Source organism: Dendrobates tinctorius, unplaced genomic scaffold (genome assembly GCF_039654945.1).
Source record: "Dendrobates tinctorius isolate UK_male_01 unplaced genomic scaffold, ASM3965494v1 ptg000054l, whole genome shotgun sequence".
NCBI lineage: Eukaryota > Metazoa > Chordata > Amphibia > Anura > Dendrobatidae > Dendrobates > Dendrobates tinctorius.
Window position 1 is genome coordinate 788,694 of NW_027361722.1, and position 23,263 is coordinate 811,956.

At 50.5% G+C, this 23,263-nt stretch overlaps 1 protein-coding gene across 1 annotated transcript in view; it reads left to right on the top strand.

Annotated features, from left to right (window-relative positions):
• The window catches only part of CFAP91 (cilia and flagella associated protein 91), a 57,327-nt gene that overhangs the window by 29,947 nt on the left and 4,117 nt on the right, over window positions 1-23,263 (top strand). The window contains 7 exon segments of the mRNA XM_073576968.1: window positions 5,690-5,847; window positions 7,386-7,568; window positions 8,276-8,415; window positions 10,748-10,864; window positions 10,946-11,017; window positions 11,762-11,908; window positions 22,534-22,755. Coding sequence (XP_073433069.1) covers window positions 5,690-5,847; window positions 7,386-7,568; window positions 8,276-8,415; window positions 10,748-10,864; window positions 10,946-11,017; window positions 11,762-11,908; window positions 22,534-22,755 — 1,039 coding nt within the window.

Sequence of the window (23,263 nt, forward strand, 5' to 3'; positions counted from 1 at the left end):
TCATTGGACCTGATAAGATTTTGGAGATCCTTAATCCTGTTTCTTTCCGATTGGCTCTTCCAGTTACGTTTAAGATCCATAACGTATTTCACAAATCTCTGTTGAAGAGGTTTGTGGAGTCAGTAGTTTCTATGGCGGCACCTCCTGACCCTGTATTAGTTAACCCCTTAAGCCCCAAGGGTGGTTTGCACGTTCATGACCGGGCCAATTTTTACAATTCTGACCAGTGTCCCTTTATGAGGTAATAACTCTGAAACGCTTCCATGGATCCCGGTGATTCTGACACTGTTTTCTCGTGACATATTGTACTTCATGTTAGTGGTAAAATTTCATTCAAATAATTTGCTTTTATTTGTGAAAAAAAATGGAAATTTGGCGAAAATTTTGAAAATTTTGCAATTTTCCAACTTTGAATTTTTATGCCCTTAAATCAAAGAGATACAGCACACAAACAGCTTGATAAGTGACATTTCCCACATATTTACTTTACATCAGCACAATTTTGGAACCAAAATTTTTTTTTGTTAGGAAGTTATAAGGGTTAAAAGTTGACCAGCAATTTCTCATTTTTGCAACACCATTTTATTTTTACGAACCACATCACATTTGAAGCCACTTTGCGGGGTCTATATGATAGAAAATACCCAAAAGTGACACCATGCTAAAAACTGCACCCCTCAAGGTGCTCAAAACCACATTAAAGAAGTTTATTAACCCTTCAGGTGCGTCACAGGAATTTTTTGAATATTTAAAAAAAAATGAACATTTAACTTTTTTTTTTCAAAAAAAATACTTCAGGTTCAAATTTTTTTATTTTACCATGGGTAACAGGAGAAATTGGACTGCAAAACTTATTGTGCAATTTGTCCTGAGTACGCTGATACCTGATATGTGGGGGGGAACCACTGTTTGGGCGCATGTCAGAGCTCGGAAGGGAAGCAGCGCCATTTGACGTTTTTGGCTGGAATTGAGATCGGACACCATGTCGCGTTTGGAAAGCCCCTGATGTACCAAAACAGTGGAAACCCCCCACAAATGACACCATTTTGGAAACTAGACCCCCCAAGGAACTTATCTAGATGTGTGGTGAGAACTTTGAACCCCCAAGGGCTTCAGAGAAGTTTATAATGCCCGGGCATGAAAATAAAAAAATCGTATTTTTTCCACAAACTTGATCAATTAGTCCCCAATTTTTTTATTTTCCCAAGGGTAACGAGAAATTGGACCCCAAAAGTTGTTGTCCAATTTGTCCTGAGTACGCTCATACCTCATATGTGGGAGAAAACTACTGTATGGGCACACGTCGGGGCTCGGAAGGGAAGTAGTGATGTTTTGGAATGCAGACTTTGATGGAATGGTCTGCGGGTGTCATGTGCGTTTGGAGAGCCCCTGATGTACCTAAACTATTGAAACTTCCCACAAGTGACCCCATTTTGGAAACTAGACCCATTGTGCCGGTTGTCAGCTGTGATAATTAGCTGACACCCGGCCGCGATTAGCGGCGCTCACCACGTGGGCGCCACTGATCGCTGTGACGTACTATCCCGTCCCTGAGAATTAAGTCCCAGGGCACATGGACGGGATAGTACATCACATGGGATTAAGAGGTTAAAGGCAATTTGTAGTATGAGGTAGAGAAAATATTGGATTCTCGTTTGGCTAGACGGAGACTCCAGTACTTGGTCAAATGGAAGGGTTATGGCCAGGAGGATAATTCTTGGGTCTCTGCTTCTGACATTTGGAAAACATGTATTTGGAAGTCGCCTTGCTACACTTGTAAGGAGAGCTTTAAACTAGAACAACATGGGAAGGGAAGCAAAAGACCAGAAAAAGCCATACACCTGACAAATGCTATTGATAACTCTGCTATTACAAGTGGAAAGGAAGAACAAAGACAAAAGAATCTAATTAATACAAATATTGGAGAAAGAGAAACCAATCACAAACTAAAATGTTTCTATACTAATGCACAAAGCATGGGCAACAAACAAGGAGAATTGGAACTACTAACACAGGAAAAGAAATATGATGTCATTGGAATCACTGAAACTTGGTGGGACGATACACATGATTGGAATACAAGACTAGAAGGATACAACTTATTTTCAAGAAACAGACTTGATAAACGAGGAGGAGGTGTCGCATTGTATGTTAGAAACACGTATATCTGCGCAGTGATCCAAGCTTCAGAGACTGGGAGTTCTGTGGAAACTGTTTGGGTAAGAATACAAGGACAGAACAATGGAAAGGACACCATTGTAGGCATTTACTACAGGCCGCCTGTGCAAGCTGAAGATATGGATGAACTCTTTATGCATCAAATGGCCAAGTTCTCCAAAAAATATGACATAGTTGTCATGGGAGATTTCAACTATCCAGACATTTGTTGGGAATCTCTCTCAGGCAAAACTAACAGGTCAAGGAAATTCTTATCCTCTCTTGCTGACAACTTTATCTTCCAAAAGGTAGGGGAGAAAACAAGGGGAACTGCTACCTTGGATCTAATCCTTATAAACGGGGAGGAAATGGTTGAGGAGGTAAAAGTGGCTGGAACCCTAGGAGGTAGCAATTTTGGATAACTAGAGGCGGAAGACCTGTGAAGACTCAGACGTCAAGGTTAGATTTCAGAAAGGCAGATTTTAAGGGATTCAGAAAGAGAATTGGAGGGATCCAATGGCTGGATATCCTTAAAGACAAAAATGTCCTGGAAGGATGGGAAATCTTGAAAAATGAAATTCTCAAAGCACAATTGTTAACAATTCCGAAAAGAGGGAAGAATAGGAAGCATTTAAGGAAGCCAGGATGGATGAACACAGAACTAAAGCACATGCTAAAAAGGAAGAAAAAAATGTTTATAAAATGGAAAGAGGGAGGCATATCTAAAGAAGAATATAATGCCGTCTGCAGAACCTGCAGGGCACAAATCAGATTAGGTAAAGCTGACAATGAATTGAGGCTTGCAAGAGATGTCAAAAGCAATAATAAAGGATTTTGGGGATATGTCAAAAGTAAAAGAAAAGTCAAAGATGCTATAGGATTTTTACAGGATGAAAATGATGAAATGGTAAGACAGGATGTTGAGAAGGCCGAACTTTTAAATTCCTATTTTGCATCTGTTTTCTCTCAGAAAGGAAATGTAACATCAACTGTTCTTCACTGTCCTATTAAGGGAATAGAAGAATCCAGGATATCTATAAACAGAAAGATAGTTAGGAAACACTTAGCTAACCTAAATGAATTCAAGTTTCTAGGTCCAGATGAATTACACCCCAGAGTACTGAAGGAGATAGCAGAAGAAATTTTTGAACCCCTCTCTATAGGCCAGTGAGTCTGACTTCTATACCAGGAAAGATCTTTGAACAAATTATTCAAAAACATGTATGTCAGTACCTGGATAAGAATGAAGTGATTAAACAGAGTCAGCATGGGTTTGTAACTAATAAGTCATGTCAGACTAACTTAATTTCCTTCTATGACGGAATCACTGATTGGGTGGATCAAGGAAATGCTGTAGATATACTATATCTTCACTTCAGCAAAGCATTTGACAAAGTATCTCATACAATCCTTATTGAAAAAATGACTTAAGTATGGAATGGACAAGGCAACTGTTAGGTGGATTCATAACTGGCTTAGTGATCGTAAATGGCTGCACATCCAGTTGGAAGAATGTCTCAAGTGGGGTACCACAGGGCTCTGTCCTGGGCCCTGTATTGTTCAACATCTTTATCAATGATTTAGATGAAGGAATTGAGGGTAAACAGATTAAATTTGCTGATGACACAAAGCTAGGAGGGATAGCTAATACTAGAGAAGAGAGAGAGAGGATTCAAAAAGATATAAATAAACTGGAGCAGTGGGCAGCAACTAATAGAATGGTTTTTAACAGGGAAAAATGCAAAGTACTACATGTGGGCAATAAAAATGAAAAAAGCATATACAGAATGGGAGGAATAGGGCTAAGCAACAGCACATGTGAAAAAGACTTAAAAAAGACATCAACAAACTGCAGCAAGTTCAGAAAAGAGCGACCAGAATGGTGACCGGTCTGCAAACCCTGTCTTATGAGGAAAGGTTGCAGGATTTGGAAATGTTTAGTTTGCAAAAGAGAAGACTGAGAGGAGACTTAATAGCTGTCTACAAATATCTCAAGGGCTGTCACATTGTAGAAGGATCAACTTTATTCTCATTTGCACAAGGAAAAACTAGAAGCAATGGGATGAAACTGAATGGTAGGAGACACAGATTAGATATTACAAAAAACTTTTTGACAGAGTGATCAATGAGTGGAACAGGCAGCCACGAGAAGTGGTGAGTTCTCCTTCAATGGAAGTCTTCAAACAGAGGCTGGACAGACATCTGACTGGGATGATTTAGCGAATCCTGCTTTGAGCAGGGGGTTGGACCATATGGCCCAGGAGGTCCCTTCCAACGCTACGATTCTATGATGCTATGATTTATGCCGAAAGATTGGTTCGTGCTTTTCACCGGGCCCATCCTGATCGGCCTGGTGGCGTGGATGAGGGTTCGGTGAAACCTCCTCAAGGGGGAGGATGCTGTTGTGAATTCGCTTTCTGGCCTCCCTCTGGTTATTACTGAAGGTAGTGGAGCTGGTCAGATTGACAGAGGGGTTGCGAGTTCTCTTTCTGGGCTCCCTCTGGTGGTTACTGGAGGTAATAGAGCTGATCCGATTAACAGAGGCTTGCCACCTGATAATGAGGACGACGATGGAGATCTGGGAGTTCAGAATGGGATTTAAGACAGACGACGCCCTCTATGCCTGCTGGTGATTTTCTTCTGCCTCCTGAGGTCTGATGTCTCCTGCTCTTTCCCTGCATGTTCAGCTAAGTGTTCATTTGCTATTCTGTTCACATTTGATCTGGTTATGTCTATTTCAGTTTTGTGTGGTCAGCCAGCTCCGGCTGGGGCTGTGCTGAATCACCGCCCATATGTTACTGCTTGTGCCAGTTTGTTTTTGTTCCTTATTGGATTGGTCTCTTTTTGCTCTGCTTTCAGAATATACCAGAGTGCTGATATAGTGGGCGAAGTCGTGTGACTTCACTGTTTTTTGCATCAGACGTGTTGGACCTTTTGCAGGGTTTGTGCGTGATTGCAGACAGCGTCTTTTCTGTCCTGTCTAGTCAGTGTGGGCCCCATCATTTGCTCAGTCTATTTTCCTGCCTACGTTTGTGTTTTCACCTTGTCTCACCGACAATGCATGTGTGGGGGCTATCTATTCCTTTGTGGTCTGCTCTGGGGCAGTTTAGATTTCCCCTTTCTTGCTTTAGGCATAGTTAGCTCTCCTGCTGTGCCGAGGCGTCTAGGATCATCGTAGGTACACTCCACGGCTACTGCTAGTTGTGTGGATAGGATCAGGGGTCTGCAATCCGCTTAGTTACCAACCTCTCTGGTTTTCTGTGACTTAGCTTGTTTTGTTTTTTTCCTCCTCGGTGACCATTTCATAACACCGAGCCCTGTGTGTCCGAGCCCTGTGTGTCCGAGCCCTGTGTGTCCGAGCCCTGTGTGCCCGCGCCCTATGTAGCAGAGTCCTGTGTGTCCGAACCCTGTGTGTCCGAACCCTGTGTGTCCGAGCCCTGTGTGGCCGAGCCCTGTGTGGCCGAGCCCTGTGTGGCCGAGCCCTGTGTGGCCGAGCTCGTGCTCTCCTCTGACTTGCGCCTCTTCCTTCCAGGTTACAGGAGACGCGACTGGAGGTTCTCTGGAAACTTCTTCAGAAAAGGAAAGAAACTGAGAAAGAACTGGACACCAAGAGACTGGACGCCAAGTGGACGAAGCTGCAGATCCTGAAAGAAGAGCGTGACCAGCGCATCCGGAAAGAGCACATCAAATGTGAGATCCCCGCTGCCAGGGCGCGAGGGAGGTTGTCCACTACTTTTTCATTGATGACTTGCCCTTAGAATAGGTCACCAATGTCTGATCGGTTGGAGTCCGACACTCGGTACCCCCTCCGATCGGCTGTCACCAGTTTTGGTGGCGGCCGGCGGCACCTGGGAGTACTCATCGAGCTGCTCCGTCTAGTTTGGCTTGGGCCGGGTACTGCAAATCCGCTTTATATTCAAATCAGTAGGATGTGGATGTGTAGCATCCTCCGGCGGCCACTACAAGCAGTTGGAGCAGCTCGGTAAGTGAGTACTTTCGGCCGCCGCCAACAACGATATCAGCTGATCGGCGGGGGTGCCGGATGTTGGACCCTGACTGTTCAGACATTGGTGACCTATTCTGAGAATAGGCCATCACTGGTAAAGTAGCGGACAGCCTCTTTAATGTCGCCTACGAGCTGTTCAAGTCAATAATAAACTGAAATCTTTTCGGGTGGAAAAAAAATCCATCTCTCAGTAAATCTGGTGATTTGGCGTTCGCTCAAGGTTATCTTCAGCTTTTTAGCAGAGGCTGGAGGGTTCCGATGTGAAATTGTCTGATAGTTGTTCTGTGCATAATCCCCTCCCCCTTGGCTAAAGCCCCATTCACAGCTGCCGAAAACTAGCCCTAGAGAACAATGCTGCCCCCACCGTGCCTCACTTTAGGGATGGGGGTCTTCTGGTGATGACTCGTGTTGGCTTTATACCTAGTGGAATTATGGCCATAAAGTTCCCCCTCGGCCTCATCAGGCCGATCACATTTCCTGCTTTGGGCCGATGTGATTGAGGTTCTGGCAGAACATTGCCGGCCTGGAGGTTTAAGTAGGAAAAGGCTCAGTTTTCCCCATGACTCCACAGGCCGGACATGAGATTGTGGTCACATGCGCGACACAACCAGGACTGGTCCGAGATTCCTGCAGCGCATCTAATGTTGCCGTCGGCCTCTTATAGCCTCCAGTGATGATTTTCTTCTCAATTTCTGAGGGACGTCCTGTTCTCTGTAGCGTCACTGTTGTGCCAAATTGAAGCCCCTTCTTGATGACATCTTCAGTGTCCATGGTGGATCTGATGTCTAGGAAATCTTGTGTTTCCTCTCCTGACAACTTTCCACACTGAGATCCTTTGCTGTGTTGTCAGCTGTTTACAGATCAGAAAATGTCAGGAAAATCCTAGTGCAGCCACTCTTTCTCTGGGGTTAATCAAAATCGCTGTTCATGACGGCAGCTGAGCCGCTGACTACTGTGTAACATGGGGGAAATGTGACTGGCTGATTCTGAGCAAAATCACAGCTTCAATTATAGAGGGGTGTGCACACTTATGCAACCACATTATTTCAGTTTGCTTCTCACTGGATTTGCACAGATTTATTGGTGACATTAAAGTCCTGAAGTGATTGTTCTTGGAGGGATTTATATGGATAAAACCTGAGCTGTTATCAGGGGCGTGTAGACTTTATATCCACGGTATAATGTCCAGTATTAGATATTGCAGCTTCTCATCCCTCTTCAGCCATCAGAAAGTTGTCCCAGAAGATGAGGAACGTGGAGGAGAAGCTGGAGAGACGCGACGTGATCCGGGACTACACGGACTACTCCTCCCAGGCATACGCACCGCTCTCCCGCATCGGTTACTTCCCGGACCGCCTCTCACAGCAGTTCACAGTGAGGAGCCCCTTCCTGAACTCCTACCAGGGTCAGTGGCCTCAGCGCCATGCGTCATACAGTGTAATGAGGGCATGGACTCAGTCACGGGAGAGGACCAGGAAAGACACCGTACTCACCAACACTACTCACACTCCATCATCCACTCACCAACACTACTCACACCCCATCATCCATTCACACCCCATCATCCACTCACCAACACTACTCACACTCCATCATCCATTCACACCCCATCATCCACTCACCAACACTACTCACACCCCATCATCCACTCACCAACACTACTCACACTCCATCATCCTCTATGGAGGATTGTAAATGCAGGTGGCTGAGGCTGGTGTGATGGGACGTGCGTGTCTATTAGTGCTCCCCCTGAGCGGCCTCCGCCCTGGAGTTCTTTACTATATTATTATTATATTACTGTTACGCCCACTTCCTATGGATGTTGGGAGTATGAGTAGATGATGGGAGTGTGAGTGGTTGTCCCTCTGCTGAGTATCGCGGGGTCCTGCTGCACGTTACTGTTGGGCCCGGTCAGTGCGGCCACCTTACTCTCTGGCCTGGAATAGGAGGGGGGTGAGGACTACATCTCTCAGAATGCTGTGTGTCTGAGCGCAGCGCATTATGGGATGTGAGTGACGTTTCCTGCAGATGTGTGCAGCTCTGGTTGTGACTGGAGTAGTACTCTCATTATCCTCATTATCTTCTGCGTCTCTGATAAGGTCTCGTTCTCAGGGCTGTTGGACCTGGAGGCGAATCTCCCCGACTTTGTAACACAACCTCGTATCCACGTGTCCAGACCCAAGAGCACCACCGAGGACGGACACCTGAAGCACCAGGCCTGGCACGAGCGCCAGCTGCAGCATGTCCACGAGGTGACACTGATGGAGGCGTATACAGGGGCGGTGTGATGAAATGTGAAGGTGTATATAGGGGCAGTATAATCACATGTGGAGGTGTATACAGGGGCGGTGTGACGATACGTGGAGGTGTATATAGGGGCGGTGTGACGATACGTGGAGGTGTATACAGGGGCGGTGTGACGACACGTGGAGGTGTATACAGGGGCGGTGTGACGATACGTGGAAGTGTATATAGGGGCGGTGTGACGATACGTGGAGGTGTATATAGGGGCGGTGTGACGATACGTGGAAGTGTATACAAGGGCGGTGTGATGACACGTTGAGGTATATACAAGGGCGGTGTGATGATACGTGGAGGTGTATATAGGGGCGGTGTGATGATACGTGGAGGTGTATACAGGGGCGATGTGTCGACACGTGGAGGTGTATACGGGGGCGGTGTGATGATACGTGGAGGTGTGTACAGGGGCGGTGTCACTATTCATGGAGGTGTATACAAGGGCGGTGTGATGACACGTTGAGGTATATACAAGGGCGGTGTGATGATGCGTGGAGGTGTATACAGGGGTGGTGTGACGACACGTGGAGGTGTATACAAGGGCGGTGTGATGATACATGGAGGTGTATACAGGGGCGGTGTGACGACACATGGAGGTGTATACAAGGGCGGTGTGATGATACATGGAGGTGTATACAGGGGTGGTGTGACGACACATGGAGGTGTATACAAGGGCGGTGTGATGATACGTGGAGGTGTATACAGGGGCGGTGTGATGATACGTGGAGGTGTATACAGGGGTGGTGTGACGACACTTGGAGGTGTATACAAGGGCGGTGTGATGATACGTGGAGGTGTATACGGGGCGGTGTGATGATACGTGGAGGTGTATACAAGGGCAGTGTGATGATACGTGGAGGTGTATACAGGGGCGGTGTCACGACACATGGTGTATACAAGGGCGGTGTGATGATACGTGGAGGTGTATACAGGGGTGGTGTGACGACACGTGGAGGTGTATACAAGGGCGGTGTGATGATACGTGGAGGTGTATACAAGGGCAGTGTGATGATACGTGGAGGTATCTACAGGGGCGGTCTGACACGTGGAGGTGTATACAGGGGCAGTGTGACTACACATGGTGGTGTATACAAGGGCGGTGTGATGATACGTGGAGGTGTATACAGGGGTGGTGTGACGACACGTGGAGGTGTATACAAGGGTGGTGTGATGATACGTGGAGGTGTATACAGGGGCGGTCTGACACGTGGAGGTGTATACAGGGGCGGTGTGACGACATGTTGAGGTGTATACAGGGGCGGTGTGACTACACATGGAGGTGTATACAAGGGCGGTGTGATGATACGTGGAGGTGTATACGGGGGCGGTGTGACGACATGTGGAGGTGTATACAAGGGTGGTGTGATGATACATGGAGGTGTATACGGGGGCGGTGTGCCGACATGTGGAGGTGTATACCAGGGCGGTGTGATGATACGTGGAGGTGTATACAGGGGCAGTGTGACGACATGTGGAGGTGTATACAAGGGCGGTGTGATACGTGGAGGTGTATACAGGGGCGGTGTGACGACACGTGGAGGTGTTTACAGGGGCGGTGTGACGACACATGGAGGTGTATACAAGGGCGGTGTGATGATACGTGGAGGTGTATACAGGGGTGGTGTGACGACACGTGGAGGTGTATACAAGGGCGGTGTGATGATACGTGGAGGTGTATACAGGGGTGGTGTGACGACACGTGGAGGTGTATACAGGGGTGGTGTGACGACACGTGGAGGTGTATACAAGGGAGGTGTGATGATACGTGGAGGTGTATACGGGGGCGGTGTGACGACATGTGGAGGTGTATACAAGGGCGGTGTGATGATACGTGGAGGTGTATGCAGGGGCAGTGTGACGACATGTGGGGGTGTATACAGGGGCGGTGTCACGATACGTGGAAGTGTCGGTGCAGTGTGTATCCGTGTCAGTGCAGTGTGTATCCGTGTTGGTGCAGCGTGTACCCGCATCCGTGCAGTGTCTGTGCAGTGCACCTGTGTCGGTGCAGTGTGTACCCACGTCCTGGAAGTGTCTGTGCAGTGTACCTGTGTCGGTGCAGTGTGTACCCGCGTCCTGGCAGTGTCTGTGCAGTGTACCTGTGTCGGTGCAGTGTGTACCTGCGTCCGTGCAGTGTCTGTGCACTGTACCTGTGTCGATGCAGTGTATACCCGCGTCCTGGCAGTGTCGGTGCAGTGTGTACCCCCGTCTGTGCAGTGTCGGTGCAGTGTGCGCCCTCTCTGCGGCTGGCAGACGTCTGGACATCATGGCGCCGTCTCTGTGCTGCAGGTTTTGCTGGAAAAGAAAAACAAATCACAGCCGTCAGAGAAGTCGCTGCGCTTCCTGCAGAGGATAGAGAAGCCGGCCCCCCGCCCTGCCACCCCCACAGTGCCGGAGCCCCCCGAGGTGAGCATGTGACATCCGCTCATGCAGGTTGCAGGTGTGACTGGCGTCTGTGCCAGGTAATGGTGACATCCTCCCTTGCAGGGCGACGAGGAGCAGGAGCTGGCCATCATCGCCTTACAGAAGCTGCTCCGCGGACGAGCCGTGCAGAACATGGTGCGCCATCTTGTCACAAAGAGACCCCTGTAGAGGGCACCCTGAGCACAGGGCGGTCCTCTGCACGTGGGAACTGAGGGGTCAGCGCTCAGACTGACAGGTGGACCCTCCTAGACTGACCTTAGAGCGGGGGGAGGGGGCATCTGACAGCGGGGGAGGGGTCGTCTGACAGCGGGGGAGGGGACGTCTGACAGCGGGGGAGGGGGCATCTGACAGCGGGGGAGGAGTGTCTGACAGCGGGGAGGGGGCATCTAACAGCGGGGGAGGGGGCGTCTGACAGCAGGGAGGGGGCGTCTGACAGCGGGGAAGGGGACATTTGACAGCGGGGGAGGGGTGTCTGACAGTGGGGAAGGGGGCGCCTGACAGCGGGGAAGGGGACATTTGACAGCGGGGGAGGGGTGTCTGACAGTGGGGAAGGGGGCGCCTGACAGCGGGGAAGGGGACATTTGACAGCGGGGGAGGAGTGTCTGACAGTGGGGAAGGGGGCGCCTGACAGCGGGGGAGGGGGCTTCTGACAGCGGGGGAGGGAGCGTCTGACAGCGGGGGAGGGGGCGTCTGACAACCTTGTTCCGCTCTCTTCAGCGACCTGTGGGACAGTCAGATTTAGTTCTCTGGTAACACAGAGTGATAGATCCCAGCAGGGCCCCCATATCACATGTATGTAACTGAGAGCGGAGGGTATGAAGGACGATAGGGCAGGGAGGCCGCCAAGATGTCGTAACCCGCTGTCTGTGCCGATCTCAGATGTTTGAAGGGAAGGAGAAGCGTCTAGAGCTGATCCGGGAGCTGCGGACGACCCACGCCCTGCAGGAGGAGGGGCAACTGCTGAAGACGCGGGACAAGGAGGCAACCGTCGCCCTTCAGAGGCAGCGGGAGCTCCAGGAGCACCAGGTAACTGCAAGTGATAACCAACTGGGGTCCAAAGTAACCTCCAGAGCTGCAGTCACTATTCTGCTGTTACATCGTGTCTTATCCTCCAGAGCTTCACTCACTATTCTGCTGCTACATCATGTCTTATCCTCCAACTCTTTTATTTTACAAAATTATCAAAATTACACTCAGAAACAAACCACAATACATAAACTAAAGAAAACCAACATAGACAGACATAAAATGTGCAAAACATGCGCAAACAACTGAAAGTCCAAATCCTTTCCTTGTCCTCCACTGAGCTCGGCAGCTTAGGGTCCCCCAGCAGGAATCCACTTAAAAGAAAATACAAAGAAACATAAACCCCTCTCACACGATTCCACACGAAAACTCTTTCCAGGGTCCGCAGAGTCTACTTCTCCTGCCCTGCTCCTCTGCTCCTTCATGTTGCTCTTGGCATCCGGTCATCCATCCACCACCCCCCATGCACCCCCCTCCCCACCTGACTACACCCCATCCACACATTCTAACTAAAAAAAAAACGTGTGTTATATGTTTTTCCTTTTACCAAAGCACAACCAAAAGACATTTTCCAAAACTCTCAATACCATCCCATCTACTTACGGATTAATATACAAACTAAACACAGCATTTACATACCCAAGGCCCAAGTTTGGCACCTGTAAGCCCAATATCCATTATATGTCCTGTTTTTAAAACAAAAGGCTAAGGTGGCATGCACCAGCCCACCACCAGTAAAAAGGGGTTCTAGAGGCTCCATCCCTCACTAACACATTCATCCTATCCCTCAAGAACTAAGACTGTCCCTACTTCTGTCCCTAAAAAAAAGAAACCTGTCCCTATCTGTCCCTACCTGCCCCTACTCTACCTAACTTATCATAACTCTCTATCTGTCCCTCAGTGCCTGTCCCTCCCTGTCCCTATCTGCCCCTACTTCTGTCCCTAACACACCCAGTGAAACTTATGCTATCCCTACCTTCATTCACACGGAGCTAGCTCTCCCTTGAGTGCGTTTTTAAAAGGAGAGGCCTCTCCAAAGCCAAGAGGCCTTCCTCACACCCAACCTTTCGAACTCCAAAGAACGGACCTTCACCAGGTCACCCAAGATGTTTCCTACCACCTCATCCCTCGGGAGGGTTTTTTTCCGCGTCAAAACTAGGCACCGTGCATTCCAAGTGTGGAACCTAACCGCTGCACTGACTAGGAATAAAGTGCACGGGTCCCGGCCACCCAGGGATCTGAACGCTCCATAGGCCCATTCAGCGTAGGAGAGGGACGCCAGCCGCGGCCAACGTATGGAAGCACCCACCCTGTTGTAAACCTCTGCATTAAAGGGACAATGAAGCAGGAAGTGCTCCATGCTTTCCAGCACGTCGCCACACTCCTCACGAGGGCAACCCCGGTCATCGGAGTTCCTGCACTTCAAGTTGTGCCTTACATACAGCCTCCCGTGGAAGCAATGCCAGGTCAAGTCCCAAAACTTCATGGGGATCCGCTTAGAATTTAAAAGCCCCAGCCCGACCTCCAGATCCCGGCCTGGGCATTCCTTAAGGGCCAGGGGCTTCTGGAAATGGGTCAACAGGACCCTCCTGTCAAGGCACTGCCTCGACATGGTCCTGATTTCCCACATTCCCAGACCCCACCGGCGGATCACCTTCAGAACCGGGGTAGCATAAGCCGGGAGATGCCCATGAGGTGTGCGTAGGTCCTTCACCTGCCCTCCTGTCTCCCATTCCTGGAAGAAAGGCCAAAGCCAACCCTTGCAGGAGACTACCCACGGAGGAGCCCTCTCTAGCCAGAGGTTGGAGATGTTAGTCTTAAGAAAGGTGTTTACTAGAAACACCACCGGGTTGACCATACCCAACCCGCCTAGTCTCCTCGTACGGTATGTAACCTCCCTCTTGATTAGGTTAAGCCTATTCCCCCATAACAATTGGAAGAACAGGCTATAGACCCGGGTCCAGAGAGGTTCCGGCAAGATGCACACACTGCCCAGGTATATCAATAAAGGTAGCAGATAGCCTTTAGCCAGGGCAACCCTTTCCCTCAGGGTTAAAGACCAACCCTTCCATTGGTCCACCTTTTGGGCGGCGATCTTAAGTCTGCCCTCCCAATTTTGCTGGGGGTAGTCCCCGGGGCCAAATTCGATGCCTAGAATTTTGGCGGTGGCCTGGGGCCCTGGAAGGGTGTCCGGGAGATCAAAACTAGGATCTCCCCCTCCCAGCCAGAGACTTTCACACTTATCCCGGTTGATCATGGACCCGGATGCCTCCGAGTAGCGCACTACCTCTGACATGACCCAATCCGCCTCCCCTCTCGAGGATACGAACAGGGAAACATCATCGGCGTACGCCACCACCCTCAGAGAGGACCCAGAGCCCGCCTAGTCCATCCCGACTCCCGCCAACGGTCCACGATCTACCCTCCTTAAGAAGGGATCAATCGCAAACACGTATAAAAGCGGGCTCAGCGGACAGCCCTGACGGACCCCAGAACCCACCTCAAAAGGACGACCTGACCAACCGTTAACCAGCGGAAAAGTCTCAGCCCCTTGGTACAAGATCTCTAACCATTTTACAAACCTCCCAGGCAGACCATACCTCAAAAGGACGGACCAGAGGTACTCGTGGTTGACCCGGTCAAAGGCTTTCGCTTGATCTAATGACAGCAAGTACCCCTTCCAGTGACCTGCCCTACCCTGCTCCACTGCCTCTCGGACACCGAGCACAGCACTAAAAGTACTGCGGCCCGGAACAGAGCAATGCTGGGCCCCTGAAAGGAGCCGGGGTGCAAACTTCACCAGCCGATTAAACAGCACCTTGGCCAGAACCTTCCGGTCCGTATCGAGAAGCGCTATGGGACGCCAGTTCTCGATACGGGACGGATCCTTACCCTTTGACAGAATAATGAGGGCTGACTTCCTCATTGAGCCGGGAAGAGTGCCCGAGGAGAGACACTCATTAAAGACCCCTGTCAAGAGGGGGACCAAGGAGTCCCTAAAAGTCTTATAGAACTCAGATGTTAAGCCATCCGGACCTGGCGATTTCTTGAGCCGAAGCCCATCAATGGCCAGTCTCACTTCCTCTTCCCTGATTTCTTCTGCCAAAACACCAAGAGAGGGATCACCCCCTGGCTCAGGGACGGCTTCAGCCAGGAAAGCCGACATCCTGTCCCGATCCAGATCCTTCTTTTCCAAGAGGTGTGAGTAGAAGGATCTGACTACCTCCAGGATCCCTGATTTGGATCTGTTCAGGGACCCCGTACTGTCGATCAGTCCTGTCACCATCTTACAATTCACTGACATCTTACAGTTTCTGTAAGGGTCGGGCGAGCGGTACTTCCCGAAGTCCCTCTCAAAAACCAAAGATGTGTGCCTATCATACTGACACCTCTTTAGTAGTGTTGAGCATTCCGATACCGCAAGTATCGGGTATCGGCCGATACTTGCTGTATCGGAATTCCGATACCGACTTCCGATATTTTTTCAATATCGGAAGTCGGCATCGGAATCGGAAGTTCAAAGTTGATTGACAGCCTGACGTCATCATGATGCGCGGTGTGTGCGCTTCATGATGCGCCGTCATTTCGGGCCTTCCGGGGGTCTCTGCCGGCCTGCCGGGGGGCTGTGTGGACTGCCCGGGGTCTGTACCGGCCTGCCGGGGGGCTGTGCCGGCCTGCCGGGGGGCTGTGTGGACTGCCCGGGGTCTGTACCGGCCTGCCGGTGGTCTGTGCACCCTGTGGGGGTCTGTATCGGCCTGCCGGGGGGCTGTGCCGGCCTGCCGGGGGGCTGTGCTGATGTCCGGGGGTCTGTGCAAGCATCGTCCGATGGGACTATAAGTCCCATCTGGCGATGCCTGCTACCATGACAGTGATTGACACATTAGCCAATGATGGGACAGTAGTAGTCCCATCATCCGGCTAATGTGTTAAATGTTAAAAAAAAAAAAAAAAAAATACTACATACATACTACATACATACTACATGCATGCTACATACATACTACATGCTACATACATACTACATATATACTACATGCATGCTACATACATACTACATGCTACATACATACTACATATATACTACATACATACTACATGCCTGCTACATACATACTACATACTAAATACATACTACATGCATGCTACATACATAACACATATATACTACATGCATGCTACATACATACTACATGCTACATACATACCACATACATACTACATACATACTACATGCATGCTACATACATACTACATGCTACATACATACTACATATATACTACATGCATGCTACATACATACTACATGCTACATACATACTACATATATACTACATACATACTACATACATACTACATGCATGCTACATACATACTACATACATACTACATGCATGCTACATACATAACACATATATACTACATGCATGCTACATACATACTACATGCTACATACATACCACATACATACTACATACATACTACATACATACTACATGCATGCTACATACATACTACATGCTACATACATACTACATATATACTACATGCATGCTACATACATACTACATGCTACATACATACTACATATATACTACATGCATGCTACATACATACTGCATGCTACATACATACTACATACATACTACATGCTACATACATACCACATATATACTACATACATACTACATACAATACATTCATACAATATATACATAGACATACAGTACATATAACATAGAGTAACATACTTACCAATACTTGTCACATTGTTCCCCGAAGCCATTGTCTTTTACGGAATAAATATTAACATAACAAACCACAAAAATACTCACCCACGATCCGAAGCAGTCCACGAGTGTGTCCCACGACGATCTTGGGTAGAGAACTGCAGCATCAGCTGATGCTGCCGTTCTCTACGGGCTGCAGGAATCCAATGACGGAAGGTAGGTATCCTTCCGCACTGTATTCCTCCGCCACTTAAAAAAAAAAAAGTCCCTAGTCTCACTTTATGCCATTGCTGTGTGGGAAATTCCCACGCAGCAATGGCATAAAGTGAGACTAGGGACTTTTTTTTTTTTTAAGTGGCGGAGGAATACAGTGCGGAAGGATACCTACCTTCCGTCATTGGATTCCTGCAGCCCGTAGAGAACGGCAGCAACAGCTGATGCTGCAGTTCTCTACCCAAGATCGTCGTGGGACACACTTGTGGACTGCTTCGGATCGTGGGTGAGTATTTTTGTGGTTTGTTATGTTAATATTTATTCCGTAAAAGACAATGGCTTCGGGGAACAATGTGACAAGTATTGGTAAGTATGTTACTCTATGTTATATGTACTGTATGTCTATGTATGTATTGTATGAATGTATTGTATGTAGTATGTATGTAGTATATATGTGGTATGTATGTAGCATGTAGTATGTATGTAGTATGTATGTAGCATGCATGTAGCATGCAGTATGTATGTAGCATGCATGTAGTATATATGTAGTATGTATGTAGCATGCTGTATGTATGTAGCATGCATGTAGTATATATGTAGTATGTATGTAGCATGTAGTATGTATGCAGCATGCATGTAGTATGTATGTAGTATATATGTGGTATGTATGTAGCATGTAGTATGTATGTAGCATGCAGTATGTATGTAGCATGCATGTAGTATATATGTAGTATGTATGTAGCATATATGTAGTATGTATGTAGCATGCAGTATGTATGTAGCATGCAGTATGTATGTAGCATGCAGTATGTATGTAGCATGCATGTACTATATATGTAGCATATATGTAGTATGTATGTAGCATGTAGTATATATGTAGTATGCATGTTGCATGTAGTATATATGTAGTATGTATGTTGCATGTAGTATATATGTAGTATGCATGTTGCATGCATGTAGTATATATGTAGTATGTATGTTGCATGTAGTATATATGTAGTATGAATGTAGCATGTATGTAGTATGTAGTATGAATGTAGCATGTATGTAGCATGTAATTTTTTTTTTTTTTTTTACATTCAACACATTAGCCGGATGATGGGACTACTACTGTCCCATCATTGGCTAATGTGTCAATCACTGTCATGGTAGCAGGCATCGCCCGATGGGACTTGTAGTCCCATCGGACGATGCCTGCACAGACCCCCAAAGCCTGCACAGACCCCCGGCAGGCCGGCACAGCCCACCGGAGCCTGCACAGACCACCGGCAGGCCGGCACAGCCCCCCGGCAGGCCGGCACAGCCCACCGGAGCCTGCACAGCCCCCCGGCAGGCCGGCACAGCCCCCCGGAGCCTGCACAGCTCCCCCGGCAGGCCGGCACAGCCCCCCGGCAGGCCGGCACAGACCACCGGAGCCTGCACAGACCCCCTGGCAGGCCGGCACAGCCCCCCGAAAGGCCCGTACAGACCCCAGAGAGGCTGTACAAGGCAAAAACAGGGTTTTTCTTATTCCGATACCGGAAGTCCCATAGACTTGAATGGGACTTCCGGTATCGGAATCGGCGATACCGATACTTTTTTTTAAGATCGGCCGATCCATTCCGATCCGATACTTTGAAGTATCGGACGGTATCGCTCAACTCTACTCTTGAGCAAAGATTTCACTCTGGAGATTTCCTCTCGGTCACCTCCAGTCGAGACAAGCTGCTCGAGTTTCCTCCCCAGAGCCTGGTACAAGCGGTGCCTGTTCAGACTCCTGAGGTTCGAGAGCTGACGGAAGAACCCTGCCACCCGCTTTTTGAAGATCTCCCACCACTCTGACTTACTACTACAGAGATCCAACAGCGGTACCTGGCTCTGAAGAAAATCCTCGAAGGATTGTCTCACCTCCGCTTCTTCCAGCAGGGACGAATTGAGCTTCCGCAACCCTCTTCCCATCCGAGGAGTCTGCAACATTCAGAGAAAAGAAAATTAGACAGTGATCGGAGAACTCCACCTCAACGGCGGACACAGCAGAAAAGATGGCGTCCTCCTTCAAAAAAAACCTGTCTATTCTAGACCTACTGCTACCCCTATGGTAGGTGAAACCCCCGTGACCTGGGGTGTGCCGGATGTGGACATCCACCAGGCGAGCTTCACTGGCTATGCTATTCAACGAGACGCTATCATAAGCCAGGCGATCTCCGGGACCCCCCCGGTCACGGGACCTCGTAATGGTGTTGAAGTCCCCACCGAAGACCACCTGTCGGCTCGTAAAAAGAAAGGGCTTGATCCTCAGGAAGAGACATTTGCGGTCCCACTTGGACTGCGGGCCGTAGATGTTGATGAGCCGGAGCTCTTGTCCCCTCATGAAGACATCTAGGATCAGGCACCTCCCCATTTCCAACTCAGTAACCCGTCGGCATTCAACTGCTGCAGTCTTAAAAAGGACTGCCACCCCGCTATACGGCTCGGCCGCAAGAGACCAGTATGAGGGACCGCACCTCCACTCCCTCCGTGCTTTATAGATGGCCCCCATGTCTGTTAGTCTGGTCTCTTGCAAGAATAAAATTTCTGCCTCAATCCGGGAGAAAAAATCAAAGGCCGTGAAGCGAGCCACATCTGACTTAATGCTGGCGACATTAATAGACGCCAGCGTCAACGGGGCGAGTTCAGCCATCATGGGTGATCGAGTTGGATGGCCAATTTCTTCCCTACCCCGCTATTACCTCCTCCTGGGGAGGGGTCAGACACCTTCCTTTTCAGGGAAGCTCCCGACGTGTCCATCCCTCCCGTTCACTCTTTTATTATTTCCACTCGCTCCGGCACTCACTCCAGCATTTACTGCCACATTCACACTCGCACTCACTCCCTCATCCATATCGCTCACATCACCATTTATGTCCTCAAACAGCTCTTCAAAAATATCTCCTATCTCACTCCCACTCTCACTTCCAGATAGACCACTATTTACATTAGCAGACTTGGTGTTGCAGTACCCCTGCCTGCCTGCTGGGGGCCCTGACTGGCCAGTGCTCTGCTCCTTGGAGCTGCTGGCACTGCTCCAACTCTTGTCCAGGAGTGCCGCTGCCCCTTTAAATACCTCCGAGCAGAGCGCACTCAGTACGCCCTGCCCGAGCCTGGGAGCAGCAGCAGCTCCTGGGTTCTCTGGCTCCACTTTTTTTCTTTTTGCGGTGTCTTTGCACTGAGGACAGGGACGGCCACTGCCACCGCACCCTGCCCTCTGCTGTTCGCCCCCGCCGGCTTCCCAAGGAGCGCCAGAGCCCCCGCACCACCAGATGGAGGTAAGCGGGCTGGGGACCCCGACAACTCCCTACCGACTTTTGGGGGCACTATGCTGCTTGAGGGGGTAGGCGGGACAGGAGGCAGTGGGCCCGCCAAGGCCACGCCCCCCCGCCGGCCGCAGCCACCCCGGGCATAGCAGTGACCCCTTGCGAGGCCACGCCCTCCCCAGGTGACACGGGCACAGCGGGCGGGACAGCGGCTGAGGAGGACACGCCCCCCCGCATGCCGCAGCCTTTGCAGGCTGGGCAACACTCGGGGAGGCCACGCCCCCCTCACGGACCGTCACTGCGCCCCTGAACCCACCACTTGATGTTGGCAGGGCTGGCCACTCCCCCTCGTCGCCCAGCGGCGGCGGTGCCCCCAGCACGGACCCCTTTTTGGGTCTACGCGCCGGGGACCCTGCTCTTGCCACAGGCGCCGTCAGAGGAGCTACCAGCCCCTTGCATTTTTTTAGCTGCTGCTTTACAGCAGCCTCCAAGCCCTTTCTAGGTCTCTGGACCCCCATAAGTGGACCAGACTTAACGGACCCGTGCGTGGGGGATCCAGAGACCCCAGCACTCACCGCCGGAGGTGCGGTCCTGGCTGTACCCGTGCTGAGCGCCAGGCCAGCCCCCCCTGCCACCGGGGACTGAGCCCGGATACCACTACTGCCAATACCGCCAGCGGCTGTTACACCACTGGCACCAGCACCGACCTCCATGTCGCTGCCTGAACCCTCCCCGCCACCACCAGATGTGACGGTAAGGTCCAGGCACACATCACTCTGCCCGCGCCCCCGCTGCGGACCCACCACAGGGCCCGAGCCGGGGTGGGCAGCAGGTTCCATACAGAGGGGCCCCGGAAAGAGGGTCAAACATAAGTTTTTCAGTCACGGTGATTTTTGGCTTGTGCTTGTTTTTTTTCTTTTTCCTCTTTCCGGTTGCCTCGTCCTCAGGGCAGACCTCATCCCCAAAGAGCAGTGTGCCAAACCGCTCTGGGGACTCAATCTGCCTCACCTGTTGTAGGACGAGGCAGCCCCCCTCACTACTACTGTCCCCACTTCCACCAGCCTCCCCCTCGCCCCCACTTTCCTCCGAGTAACTGGAGTCCGGTGGGAGAGCCACTTGCTCAGGGGCAACCCCGCTGCATGTTACCTGGGTGTTGTTGCTCACCAGGCCTTCAGGTGGGGCAGGCGTAGATGTTCCGCCATCCTCCTCCTCTTGGCCCTCCACCTGGCAGGGGCCTCCTGACCCCCCAGGAGACCCACCGGTCATGGCTCTAAACCGGTCATCGTTTTTCAGTTTCTCTGCAAAGGGGCCGCTCCCACTCAGGATAGCCGCTCGTATCTCCTCCAAGGCCCTGATAGCCCCCTTCAGCCTCTCCACCGTGGCGGAGACCTCAGCTCGTCTCGAGGCGGGGAGCCGGTTCTTAGCCACCGCTCGTGCTCCCCTTAACTCCTCCCGGAGTTTTCTCAGCTGTTTGGCGGCCTCCTCATATTCGCAGAGGTACGCATGGATGCGGGAGGCGTAGATGGTAGATGGCTCTCCCTCAGCTGTGGAGCCCCAGATGTTGGGGGGCTCTGCCACTGCACCTCTGCTCTGGGCCGCCACTCCTCCGGGAGGAGGAGCCGCCACGGTACCAGCTTCGGGGGGCCCGGTGTCCCGGGGCTCCTGGGTCCTGCGACCCCCTCTCTCCTGGCTCCGTCTCTTCCCCATCTCCCTGGGACTGGCTGGCTGCACCCTGGCCTCCGGATGGTGCTGACGCCCCCCACCCCCAGCTGGCTTGCCGGGGGATGGGAGCCAGGGGCACATCCCCGGCGCTCAGTCCCAGGGAAAGTCCTCTTTCCTGGGAAGGGGGCAGATGGAAAGTCCTTGCAGGAAAAAACCTCCCTTACCAGGAGATTAGCAAGACCCTAGCCTGCAGACCTCAGCACAGATGCTCCTCCTCTTCCTGGGCGTGCTCTATCCTCCAGTCACCACCAGAGCTGCAGTCACTATTCTGCTGTTACATCATGTCTTATCCTCTAGTCACCTCCAGAGCTGCAGTCACAATTCTGCTGTTACATCTTGTCTTATCCTCCAGAGCTTCACTCACTATTCTGCTGTTACATTGTGTCTTATCCTCCTGTCACCTCCAAAGTTGTACTCACTATTCTGCTGCTACATCATGTCTTATCCTCCAGTCACCTCCAGAGCTGCAGTCACTATTCTGCTGTTACATCGTGTCTTATCCTTCAGTCACTTCCAGAGCTGCAGTCACTATGCTGCTGTTACATCGTGTCTTATCCTCCAGTCACCTCCAGAGCTGCAGTCGTTATTCTACTGTTACATTGTCTTATCCTCCAGTCCCCTCCAGAGCTGCAGTCATGATATTTAGAGGTATTTGCCCTCCTGTGATGCTGTTTCGTCTCTTCTCGCTCAGGCCTCCTTACAAGACGAGCACTTGTCCCGGCTGGAGGGAGACGTCCTGTCAGACATGTTTGCCTTCCTCTGTAAGGAGCTGGTCCGGCTGCAGGAGGAGCGCAGGATCCACGCCTTCGCTATGCTCGCCGAGCGCCACCGACGCATCAGAGAAGCAGAAGAGAGCGGGCGGAGACAGGAGGAGGAGCGGCGCCGGCGAGAGGAGGACGAGATATTCAGACAGGTCGGCTCAGAAATGTCTACACGTTCGCTGCCGTGGCTGACACATTTTGTTTTTTACATTTTCAGTGTTGTCGTTCGTTAATTCGCTGTTTCTATGGTTACTGGCAGACAATTATAAACATTCCGTACATTGTTACTGTTTCTGACAAATCAATGAAGTTCCTGTGATGCCTCAATATTCTGGGCAGCGCTGCCCCCTTATTCTCCACATTCCCGCCCCTTATTCTCCACACTCCCACCCCTTATTCTCCACACTCCCGCCCCTTATTCTCCACACTCCCGCCCCTTATTCTCCACGCTCCCGCCCCTTATTCTCCACGCTCCCGCCCCTTATTCTCCACACTCCCGCCCCTTATTCTCCACACTCCCGCCCCTTATTCTCCACACTCCCGCCCCTTATTCTCCACACTCCCGCCCCTTATTCTCCACGCTCCCGCCCCTTATTCTCCACGCTCCCGCCCCTTATTCTCCACGCTCCCGCCCCTTTTTCTCCACGCTCCCGCCCCTTT